The sequence below is a fragment of the Ptychodera flava genome, chromosome 5, assembly GCF_041260155.1.
Source record: "Ptychodera flava strain L36383 chromosome 5, AS_Pfla_20210202, whole genome shotgun sequence".
Classification (NCBI taxonomy): domain Eukaryota; kingdom Metazoa; phylum Hemichordata; class Enteropneusta; family Ptychoderidae; genus Ptychodera; species Ptychodera flava.
The window spans coordinates 39,091,049-39,103,944 of record NC_091932.1 but is presented as its reverse complement, the minus strand read 5'-3'; the positions used below and the strand labels follow the sequence as shown (position 1 = coordinate 39,103,944).

Genomic DNA, 12,896 nt, shown 5'->3' with positions numbered 1-12,896 from the left:
CCAACAAAGCAATGTGCAGAATTTCAAGAGCGTGAGCAGGTCACAAGGTACACACCACTGTGGGTCTCTTTGTTGAAGAATTGCGTGCGCATCTTTGAGTACATAAATACACTGACACAACACCCAGTAGGTCATTGAGGACAGCTGATTGTAACGAGGACAAAACGTCTGTTGACCTCCGACTAGCGGTGAGCTGTGTTCTCCAGAACTAAAATGGAACTGTGCTCTCTTTCGTCGGTTCTCCTTGCACTTGCAATTCTCATCATCGTGTTCTATGTGTAAGTATCGACATCTTTCAAGCAGCCAACAAAAATGACATTACCGCTCTTTTAATCAGCTCAGTCTGTAAGCAGAGTCAACCGTTTTTCGTTGACATACTTTAAACATAATTTGAATTATGTCGGAGACTTTCCAAACGACAAGATAACTACACAAATTGTGCTTGTAGCCGTGATTTCACTTTTCATCAATGAGAGACTGCTACAGTTCTGACAAGTCTTGCATTACTGTTCTCTTCGGCGCACTATCGAGGCCGACCATGTCCATTTTGAAATCTCTTTATCAACGAGCTTAAGATTAATTAGACGACTGTCAGTTCTCTGTTTTGTATGTGTACAGCTGCGGCTATTTTGATCGATTTAAAATACGGCTAGTTTTCAATCGGATTCGAACCCACAACATACGGCATCAGTTGCCTAGCTGAGAGGCCACAGACAGAACCGCTCGGCTAAATCTCCACTCCCAAAAAAGAGTGGTTCAATAGCCGGCTAAGTTGTTACATTTTTTGACTGAGACCGCTCAACACGTTGTAGAGTTCGTGAAGCACTCACGCAAGTATGCTCACTATCATACATCGCACATACACACTTTATCGAAGCGAAGAAACGAATTCATCGCTTTAACTGGGCGAACGATAATGTTTCAATAACAATCTTAACTCGGCATCAAAAATACCTGAAATGCATTCAACATTCTGACAACAATCATCAGAAAAAGTTATATATTTGAAAAATAGACGTGTGGCACTTACATTGCTGACATTAAAACTTGATACATTAGGTACTACACATGGACATTCAGCACATTCAAAAAACTGGGTATCCCTGGTCCGACACCATGGCCTGTATTCGGTAACATGCACCAATTGGGTCCTGTGAGTATAATACCATTGTTAATCTGTAAGTTTTTAATGACATTTCTATAGAAAATACACCAATTGCGAGTAAAGGTTTGAGAGAAATCAATATAGGTCAAGCTTTTAGCATATTAGTTTTTGCCCATTAGTTCAGGTGACGTGTCTTGAACCTGCCCTTTTTGTGATATATAACGGGGTTCATATAACGATAGTACTGCTAAACTACTGTTACTTTCCTCACTCTGAAGGCCACATGATGAGTTTATGTATGAATTTGACAGTTTGGGTCAGTCTTGAGTTGGCAACATTGAAGGTCATCAACTAGCAGTCGGCGTAAACAAATTTGAAATTGGAATTTTTGGAATAGTTAGTGATACTAAAATGAATTATGACATCAATACAGTATAAATATTGATTAGAGGGGCTGAACGCTTCAAAAATATAAGACGTCAACCTTGTGCTACAACTTTCCCCAAAGAACGTTTAATTCCCATTTCAATTCAGAATCAAGAATACAAATCACTGTTATCTCACAAAATTCAGAAGTATGGTGTTAAATCTCCTAATATTTATCAACACTCCAAAATCAAAATTACCTTTGCCCACTATCTAACTCAGTGGGCTAAAATTACATTGTGGCTTCTCAAAAATAAGCTGGCTAAGACTGCATTTATGCTACGAACTTAAAATGATGAACCAGAAGCGATAAAAAACTAAAAATATTGCCAAAACTTGAGATTCTGAACATCTGCCCCCGAGGAGCATTCTACCTGAATATAAAAGAGGATTTCATAAAATTTGTTGGCTGGAGGTTTACACAAAAGTGGCAGTTAGCGCGTTGTTTATGTAAAATGTTATCTGTGTGACATGATCAACTCTATGTTAAATGCCTAGTCATTCCATGACCAATGTAGTGTCGCTTATGAGGCCAAACTTTACTTTCAAGGATTTTGAGTGTAACATGTTTTCTTCTACAGGGCATGTACAACATGGACATAGAGTGGTCTAAGAAGTATGGCAAACTGTTCGGGCAAGTCACAATATTCATAAATCGTGCAAAACGTGTTCCAACAGTTTAAAATCGTCGCCACCAGGATATAAGAGTTCGTTTCGATTAAAGCTAAAAATATGATATAAATACCGTTTCCATTAGTTTTTCAGTTTTTTCAACGTCGAGTTATGGCGACATTCATTTTGATGGGTCTTTGCGGTAGCATTATTTACAATTACTGTATACGTGAGTATGGCCGTGAGTATAAGTAATAAATATAAGATTATCGCCACGCAAAACTTAAAGTATTACTCTGGTGGAACCCAATCTATGATTTGATTTTCAGAACCTTCCAAGGGCGCCAACCGATGATGGTTACCGCAGATCCAGAAATATGTAAACAGATTTGTGTCAAGCAGTTTACATCGTTTTACAACAGAAGGGTGAGTATCAGCTTTTCCATGGAGGTAGTAGAGAGCTACTCTACCTCCATGGCTTACTAATCTTTTTGGTGTATGATGTCGGTCACATGCATTCCTTGTGCTTTTGACTACAGAGACGGACAGCAAAATGCAACTGTTAAGGCCTTAAAAGGCGGCTTTAAAGTCGATTGACAGTAGATACATCATGTAGAAGAGTAAAATATGATAAAAGCGCAAAGACGAATGTAATGTCTTAAAAATGGTTGTCATCACAGTCGCCTTTGTCTTACGTTAAATTCAAGGAAGAACCGAAAACGTTCCTGTTCTCCGCCGAAAAATAACGGATTCTGTGATCAAGTTCTGATCTTCAAGACTTTCGTTATATACATTGAGCATACGCGTACTACATGTAGGCGATTGCAGAAAAAGGCATCGGTCTGTCTGCCTATGTATGTATGTATGTATGTATGTATGTATGTATGTGTGTATGTGTGTATGTGTGTATGTATGTATGTATGTATGTATGTATGTATGTATGTATGTATGTATGTATGTGTGTATGTATGTATGTATGTATGTATGTATGTATGTATGTATGTATGTATGTATGTATGTATGTGTGTGTGGATGGATGGATCGATAGATGGATCGATGGATTGATCAATGAATCGATAGATCGAGGGATCGATGGATGTTTCAAATTCTTGTGTATATATATTTTGGTCTCTCATTAAAGGTAAATCAGCTTTAACATCTCGAATCATACAAAATGCCTGGTTCAACTTCTTTAGAACACTTTTGAATAATCCAGGGTTAGAAATCGAGGATTTTACTCCATTTTCTGATTGAAGAAATCAAAGAGTTTGCACATAATATTGAAAAGTGTTGTAAAGCCTCGAGTCTAGATAGTCAAGATGGTGTAACTTCTTTCATTTACAAATGAAAAATGTTAGGAGAATGCAATAGCATATTTGCAAATCCATTTTGCTATGATTTTATCCACAGGCAATACCTCTCACAAACAAAGAACTTCTGACGGGCCTTAACATGTTGAAAGATCAGAAATGGAAGAACAAGCGTAATGCATTGACACCAGCTTTCAGTACATCCAAAATGAAGGCGGTAAGTTTATATACAGTTCTTTGTTGTCTAAGCGGATGTCTCCGAGGTCGCCGTTCGAAGTGAGAGCGTAAGTACACATTGAAAATCGTAATAATAGGTCTGGAAGCCCCTAAGCCACCCATTTTCGAACGTTATTTGAAAATTGTAGAAACTGTCTTGTCGAATTTCTCAGATTAACAAGACTGCATTCTAATATCCCCGGTCTTTAGTTGGTTTAGCATTCTTCACATAAAAAATAATATCACGTTGCTGTATTACCGAGCTGTATGCCACGACAGTTTTATATGATTATCACAAATAACTACATTCATTTATCATTTCTGTTGAATACTTTTGAGAGGGTAAACAACGATGGATTTAGACCGAGGATCACGGGCTTAAAATCACAGGCTTAAAAAGTGTTCTGAACGGCGATAAAGCTCACCCCAATTACCAAAAATAAAATGACATTCCTGATTTAGTCTTAGGTATGATAATTTCCTATCTTAATCGTGCCATCCTCTAGCTTTCTCTTAAGTAATCTATATTTTGATTGTACCCTATTGGCAGATGACGCCACTTGTAAACACTGCCGCGGACGCCCTGGTCAGAAATCTGAAAAAACACTGTGAGAGTGTAAAACCAATGCAATGCAGAGAGTAAGTTCACTGCCGTAAGCTTTTGTTACCTAATATCACATTCGTTTTGGGAAAGTTACATTTCACTTCTGTTCAAATCATTTCTAAGTGTTAATATTACTTAGCGAAAAACTATATTCTCTGGACTCCTATGTTTTATGATTGGAAGGAACATTTGGTGTTTCTGTAGTGTTCAATATAGCTTTCATTTGAAAAGGTATTTTAGCATGTTGATCGAGCATCAGGAATTTTGTTTCAGAAAGTAACATCGATAAATCTTTTCGTAGTTTGTTTTAATACGTGGAACGAAAATATGCCATTTGTCATTGTTTTATTTTTTTCAGCGTTTTTGGTTCTTACGGGATTGACAGTTTGGCTAGTGCAGGTTTTGGCGTGGATGTTAATTCTCAAGAAAACCCTGATAATCCATTTGTCAGATATGCCAAGAAAGTCTTTTCCTTCGGTCCAATCTTTATCGTAATATGTAAGTTTTATACGGTATTGTTGGTCATTACCAGGACAACATTTAAAAACTCTGCGTTGTATAATGCAGCATGGAATTGTATGTTGTGTCTCCCCGTAGCGGTATTGTGCAACATAATATAAGATAGCGGGCCACAGCATAGTATGGTGTACTCTAAACACGATTGGAACTAATTTTATTAGGATTATTATAATTGGGCGGTGAAGTAATGTCGATTTAATCTGCAATGGATCTTCTTTCTTTTTATGTTAAATACTTGTTTTTTATGAGTAATTCGTAATATTGCAACATTCAGCTATAGCCTAACATTTTCGAGAAATTTGAAAAATATGAAGATTCAATTATCCCAAATTAGTTCTAATCGTATTTACAGAGTATAATGTACCAGTGATAGTTTTGAACAATTTACAGCGTAGAACATTTTGTCATAGCAAAGAATAGTGAAATATAGCATTATGGGGTGAATGGAAGGAATTTACAAACGGCTTATATTTTTTTGTATTGTAGGGTGTGAAACATTTGAAGCGACAATATAATTGTTTACAGTGTCGCCCTTTCATGAACCATATAATCAAGTCAATCCATTTTCACTTCAACTAACAGCCGTATTTTTTTCTTGTGCAGTTTTCTTCCCTTTTCTCATTCCTTTTTTCGCGTTCTTTGATATTACACTCCACTCGAAGCGACTCATGAAGTACTTTGTGGATTTAGTGGATGAAACTGTTGCCCTCAGAAAAAGCCAAGACCCCTCTGTTAAGGTAGGAAATTTTGCCGAAACCATTTACTCTGGAATGATCTCTGTCTAAGCGAATAATTGACAACTTGCCCAGATCTGTGCAAATTCTTTCCTGAATTCGGGAATCGTACACTGCATTCTATATAAGCCCACCATCGAAAATGTCAGAGGTCAACACAATTTTTCATATTTCGAATGACGCCTTCTCCGGATATACCAGTACATTGGTAGATCCCCTGATTCCTGATCTTGCTGGGTTTTTTCCAGCGGGTGGACTTACTTCAGCAGATGATGGATGCCCATGATGTATATGATCAATACATCAAAGGAAATGAAGATGAAGAAGAGGAGGATGAAAATGGAGTAAAACTTGTCAAAGATGGGACGTCAGACACTCGTGAATTCTGTAAAAAATTCACGAACGAGGATATACTTGGCCAGGTCAGTTCATCCGGACCCTAAAAAAAGAGAAACAAACAAACAAAAGTAGTTACTGTTTAGGTCGCATTGGCCGTATCGACTTGTGAAAAGCAGTGATATTTGCACCGTATGATTGTAACATTTGTTTAAGAATGGCAACCCGGAGAATTTTGCAACTACTTTTTCGTGGAATTATTGAACATTGAGTTAAAGCTTCAAAATAAAATTGATAGTAAAAAGAATAAAAACCTGAATTCAGAAAACCTAACGGAAACCGTGAACATGTATCTTATTGTGAGAAGATTCATGACTAGAAACGAAATTAGCTGTTTGAGTTTCAGATTGTGACACGAATTATTTTTATGTTCGACACTAAAACTATACATATGTTATATCCTTTTTTTAACAAATTGTCAATCTTTATTCCAAGTCATTGGTATTTTTCTTGGGCGGGCTTGAGACAACCAGTACAACGATGTCTTTCCTAGCCTACGTCATGGCAACCCATCCAGACATTCAGGACAAAATGTGCAAGGAAATCGATGACGTCATGGCCGAATATGACGAGCCCAACTACCAAGCCGTTGCTAAAATGCTATACCTGGATATGGTCGTTCGTGAAACCCTTCGGATGTACCCGCCAGCTGTGAGGTAAGTAGAGAGTTACAGATTTATCATCCGTCTATTATTGTTTCCTATATAGAATAGCATAATTATTAATACTGGCAAAGTCAAGCTTTGTGGTGATGTCAGAGAATAAAATGATTTGAAATTTTCAATTGTAGATTTGAGCGTGAGTGCAATGAGGATGTTACAATAGCAGGTGCTCGAATCCCAAAAGGAATGTACATAAGCGTTGCTGCCAACGCCATACACCACAATCCAGATATTTATCCTGAACCCGAGAAATTTATACCAGAAAGGTATGTAAGGGAGCCTTCAGTAATTTCAGGGGGTGGGCCGGGGGAATTTCGTGCACAACTGTACCGTAAAATGTGACCCTCCCCTATTCTCCTGTCTAAAATGTGACCCTCCCCCTTATCGGACATTCTAAAACTTGACCTTCCCCCAACCACTACGGCATTCTCCCCAGGAATAACTTAAACAGTATAAGCTAATTTACATAACAATTGGTTCAATTGTTATGTTAGGGACAAATTAGAGAGGAGAGGGCTGGTGTTTTTGGAGGGACAGTCGCAATTTATCACGGAACATTTTTTGAAGAGATGTGGTATTTCATACATTTGAGGGAGGGTCACCATATTTTGTGCAACTATAAGAAGGCAAGATGTGGCTGATTTAGTGCTTCATCCAAAAACACGGATTCTATCCGGCAAATTATTGACAATTTTCCCAAAAAAAACATGCTATATCTGTATATTATATATGTTTGATAATGTATTTAAAAGTACTTTGCTTGAATGGGAAGTAAAATGTGCATTAATTTTGCGTACAAGAAATTGATTTCTGCATTTTAGCTATAAAGTTGGTTCACTATCCATGGTGTCTATAAGGAAACTATGAATAGTTTTTTTTCCAATACAAAAATAGGTATATCTTTGCATTTGTGTACTCTTAATTATTGATATTATTGTTCTTGATTAGACTAGAGTGGTTACAAGTCAATGGTTGTGTAAGAAATTTGATTTTGGAATTTCACTGAAATGTCGATTAACTATGCATGGCGGTCTATGATGAAACTATGAATAATTTTTTCCCAATACAAAACTAGGTAAATCTGTGCATGTATGTGCGCTTGATTATTTAGATTATTGTTCTCGATTAGACTAGAGTGGTTATAAGTCCATAGTTGTGCAAGAAATTAGATTTTGGAATTTCACTCAAAACTTGATTTACTGTACATGGTAGTCTATGAGAGAACTAATATAAAACTGACAATATCTTTGCTTTTGTGTACATTTGATAATTGATAAACACTTTTCCACCGGTTGCAAATGTTTTTGTCTCTTGTCTTTTATCAGTTATAACTGTTCAAGGTGTTTAATGTAGGATGCCCTGCATCTTCTTTGCTTGTGAAACTTGTTGATAATAAGTACATATTTTGTTGGTGATTTCCTATTCAGGAAATATCACACGGACAATCAAAGCTTTGGCCATAAAATCAGCTTCTGTCAAAAGTGACCGTCCCCGAAGATAGGTTTATAAAAAGTGACCCTGCCCCTTGAACTGTTTTCTAAAAAGTGACCCTCCCCCCAATTCCCCCGGCCCACCCCCTGTATTTACTGAAGGCTCCCTAAGCTTCCTGTTCTCTTTACAGTGGATACTTAACAACGAAATAACGACTTCTGTGTGTAGATTGTTGGATAATGCATAAATTAACCACCATTCCTGTGGATAGATATTTCATATAACGTATACACCTCAAAAATCGAAGTTTCGCCATAAGGAATAAAATCAATGGTCACTTTAAAATGTTCAGATTAGAAGAGGATCGCACACTTTGACTTTAAATATAAAATATTTCGAACAAACTGGCCTTCATTTCCTTTAATTAACTCTTGAAAAAACGAGTCTACAAAACCAAGAAGATAAAAATTTAATGTCGTTTTTGTGTTACAAAATAAATCTATAGCTATATATAAGCGAAGAATTGCAAGAATTTTTATCCGAAAATACGTACCGGATAAACTTTGTTGGTCACTCAACAAAATTCATCAAACACAAAAATCCTTGCTACACAAAATTTGACGAAACATCTCCATATTTTAGGTTCACCAAAGAAGAAAAACAGAAACGTCATCCTTACTCGTGGCTGCCATTTGGAGCTGGTCCTCGTAACTGTATCGCAATGAGATTTGCTTTATTGGATTTGAAGATTGGATTTGTCCGCATATTCACCAAATACACCTTCGAACCCTGTGCGGAGACTGAAGTAAGACCTATGGCTCCAAAACGTTGGTCGTCTGATGCAAACGATAAACTTTTTTGTATAAAGAAAAGTTACTTTGACAAAAGGACATCAGCAGCCGCTGCTGAGATTATTAACTTTAAACATGCAAAATGGAGTTACCTTGCTTAACTTGAAAACTTCAACCGTAGACAGTCGAGCCTGTCTACTTTCGACTTTCTATGCTTCAACGTGGCGCAATCAAGCACTTTAATCCCAAGTTCATGTCCGCAGACAGAGATGTTTAAATATGTCTTTTGTTCTCTTACCCTGACAATCTCCCCTACTTTTAGCAAGTCCACTGCTAGTAAACTGTTAGGTCACCATACGCTTTTAAGAGGTGATAAACAACCGACTTATGGTGTCCAGAGATCCAGGTTCAGCAATTTCAAGGTCTTGGGCCCTGTTGTCTTTTGCGTGGGAAATTTTCATAAATTTTGACGTTTTCTTGGGTTCATTGATAATATAATTGAAATAACAGACTCCGCCCTGACGATTAACGTTTTGACTCTGGCGAGAGAAAGCCAAAATTAATGTGCTTGGCAAGCCTCGCCCGTTAATTTTTGACTTTCCTGCCGCCACTTGCCTATAAAGAAACGCTAGTGGCCAGAGCGTCGCCCTTTATTTCTATAATACATCGTCATAGAGAGCCTTATTTCTACTTTCAGATACCACCGAAACTTGGGACCAGTAGATTCTTAGCGCCTGAAGAAATAACACTTGCTGTGAAGAGACGCCGCTAACGAGGATTTGAATGTGCCGTACGGTTGTGCGTGCACAATGTGGTGCTGTATGACTGTTGGTCTGGATCTATATGATGATTTAATGGAAGGTGGTTTGGTTATAAAAAGAATCCCTCAGTCTGATGCTAACAACCACTGTTTGATAGACACCGTTTTTTTTGTTTACTTAATGACAATTTCAAAAATCAGCAAAACATTAAATCGCACAGTTGTGAAGGGCATCAAGCGAATAAACTTTGTTCTGAGAGGACCATTTCGTTAGCAATGAAGTGATAAGTAACAATATTAATACTGACACAATTAGTCTCGTTCATTTAAGGTAGAATTCCCCTAGGCGACAGAAATTCGGACTCTCAAACTTTTACAGTTCATTTTGGTCTACCACTTGTGAGGACTCATTTAAAGCTCTTTGTGTAAGGACTTTGACCATCTTTGTTTTTTGAAAATCGAAACTTTTATTCTTCTTCATAGAATTAACACAGGACTGCGGCTATTTTGAATTGCAAAAATCGGCAAATATTTGGTAATGTGTTTCTCTAGTACAAAACTATAAACGATAATCCCCGATTTTTATTCTCGACTTTGAAAGAGAAAGGTTGAAAGATTCTGAGGAAAATTTGAGCAAAAGTTCAAGTCTTTCTGAATCACTTTCGAGGTGCATACTACCATAAAAAGTTAATAACCAAATGACGCATACTCTGTTACCGTAGCAAAAATAAGTAAATAAATGTTTTGTTAGTTAAATACTTTTCGCCCTAATTCCCGTGCGTGAGAAGTGTAAAAGAAGTGAAAGACAGTCTGATGCATGACAAAATGATTTGGCGGCATAAATTGTCCGTTTCGCATCGATATTATCAAAAGCAAGTATGAGCTTACCATTTTTCTATGTTATGGGACTTACTATTTCATGAACTACTGATTGATATACTTTATTTTGTATAAATATGTAAATACATACCTTAATGTTTCATAACAAACAACTGAGTAAGTATTTGATATTTCTACCAAAGACCTAATCCTACTAGGAATCTGCTTCATTTATTGCCCTTTTGGTGTCGATAGTACAGATCAAGTATACGCTTAATGTTTTAATTTGTTACATAACTATTGATTTTATAGAATGACTAATAAAATATTTTATTGTTAATATATAATTTCAAAATATAACAGACATATTTTCATGGTTATACATGCTATATGTTGTTTAACTGAAAATTTTATCGATAAAGCAAGCATTTGCTATTTTTACCAAAGCGCCCCATCAGAAAATGAATCACTTTGTATGTTGCAGTGGTTTCCATTTATTGCACTTTGCCTGATTATTTCCCGCCAGATCATCATGCAAAAATTATATTTCGTTTGCAAACTAAAATTTGTGAACAAACCACAACTGCATTGTGATAAGCTGAGAATGGTTTATTGCAAAATGTCTAGCAACCAACAGTCTGGAGAGAAAAAACACTGGCAAGCAATGAAATAAAGACGTCTGTAAAGTAAAGTAATGCACTACTAGCATTTCTAATATGGAAGAGGCTTCCTTCCGATAAGCAGTGAAGTGGAGGTCATGGATGAACCAGAGCCAAGTGGGTCAGGCAACTACCAAAAGTTGATCCATCTTGCGAGGCCGAAACCAATGGGATGCCGATCATCTGCTAAAACAGATATAGTACTTGCTATCGTTCACATATCATATTTTCAGACAACTTTCTCGAAAGAGATTGCCACATTTGCGCTTACGTTTGTATCAAAGATGTAGACTATGGTAGCTTTAATAGTGATAGACATTCTCATCCGAAAATGATTTGTCATAAAATTCGTGATTTCCAAACAAAATTGTATCAAGTCTACTTTCACGACAAGCTTGATAATCTGAGGTCAACTTGAAAGTGCCATTAAATCATCTATTCCTGTGAAAACGAAGGGTTTAAACTAGTTTACTTCGATCTACAAGAGAGCTCTGGTGGACCTAAGCTGACCTTCGATTGACATGGTTCTTCAAGGTGAAAAGTTATCAACATTAAAAGAACAGTAGTGAGATACTTGTTTGAAACCAGTAAGCAAGGAATACATCTCAGATAGCCGTATCGCAAAGGAGACTCCAAGACCGAACTATTACGTTTAGAAGATTGGCTTTGTCCGCATATTCACCAAATACACCTTCGAACCATGTGCGGAGACTGAGGTGAGACCTATAGCTCCAAAGCGATGGTCGTCTGACGCACATGAACTTTTTGTATAAAGAAAAGTTACTTTAATTAGCAGCCGCTGCGGAGACTATTACCTTAAAACCTACCAAATTGAGTTGGCCTGCTAAACTTCAAATCTTCAACGTCGCACAATCAGACTTTTTAAATCGTAGTGCGTGTCCGAAGATAGAGATGTTTAAACATAGGTCTTTTGTTCTGTAACTTGCTCTGACATCCTCCACTACTTTTAACCATAGCTATTGTCTATGTTTTAACAAGTCAGCTGTTAACAAACTGTTGGGACATCATACGCTCTCACAAGATGATAAATAGCTTACGGTTTCTGAATATATGTTGTTTATTTTTTTGAAGTTAATTTTGATTATTTTTTCAGCAAAAGACTTTAAATCAATGGTAATTTAAAGAACACTTTGCAAGTATAAAGGAAACTAATTTGCCTAATATGTCACATTTCCTGTTATATACACTGTCACCAACGTTATGATATTAAAATACAAAGTCATGAAGAGCTACACTTCTATTTTTCAGATACCACCCAAACTTGGTGCTGGTGGATTCTTAGCGCCACCTGCAGGAATAACTCTCGCTGTGAAGAGACGACGCTAGCTAGGATTTGAATTTGACATTGCGTGCACAATGTGGTGCTGTTTAGCTGTTGGTGAGGATGTATTGAAAGGTGATTTGGTTATTACAAGAATCTCTGTCTTATGCTAACAGCCACTGTTTGATAGACGCCGTGTTTTTTGTTTACCTAATGACAATGTCAATAATCAGAAAAATATAACGCACAGTCGTTAAGAGCATAAAGCCAATAAATTTTCTTCTAAAAGGACTGTTTCGTTAGCAATAAGACGATAAGTAACAATATTGACATAATTGGTTTGGTCCATTTGAAGTGGAAAGCGCCTTGGGGACAGAAATTCGGACTCTCAATCGCTATTTTTGGTCTACCATTTATGGGGACTCGTTTTTAAAATTCTTGGTGCAGAAAGACTTTGACCGTCTTAGTTTTAGAAAATCGAAAAGTTTATATTGCTTCGTCACAGGAATGGCAGCTATTTTGAATTCCAAATATTGGTAAGTCCCCCGTAATGTGTTTCCCTAGAACCAA

At 36.9% G+C, this 12,896-nt stretch overlaps 1 protein-coding gene and 1 long non-coding RNA gene across 2 annotated transcripts; both read left to right on the top strand.

Annotated features, from left to right (window-relative positions):
* Nucleotides 1–149: 149 nt before the first annotated feature.
* On the top strand, nt 150–2,187 carry LOC139133886 (uncharacterized). The gene is made up of 3 exons (XR_011552668.1): nt 150–278; nt 1,060–1,153; nt 2,113–2,187. It is a non-coding gene; the product is annotated as an uncharacterized lncRNA (long non-coding RNA).
* A 286-nt stretch (nt 2,188–2,473) lies between these two features.
* On the top strand, nt 2,474–10,606 carry LOC139133885 (cytochrome P450 3A29-like). The gene is made up of 10 exons (XM_070700658.1): nt 2,474–2,569; nt 3,554–3,670; nt 4,220–4,308; nt 4,632–4,771; nt 5,396–5,529; nt 5,775–5,948; nt 6,358–6,578; nt 6,713–6,850; nt 8,658–8,820; nt 9,504–10,606. Exons 1-10 carry the CDS (start codon nt 2,495–2,497, stop codon nt 9,576–9,578), a joined length of 1,326 nt encoding a protein of 441 aa, XP_070556759.1. The 5' UTR covers nt 2,474–2,494; the 3' UTR covers nt 9,579–10,606.
* Nucleotides 10,607–12,896: the final 2,290 nt, after the last annotated feature.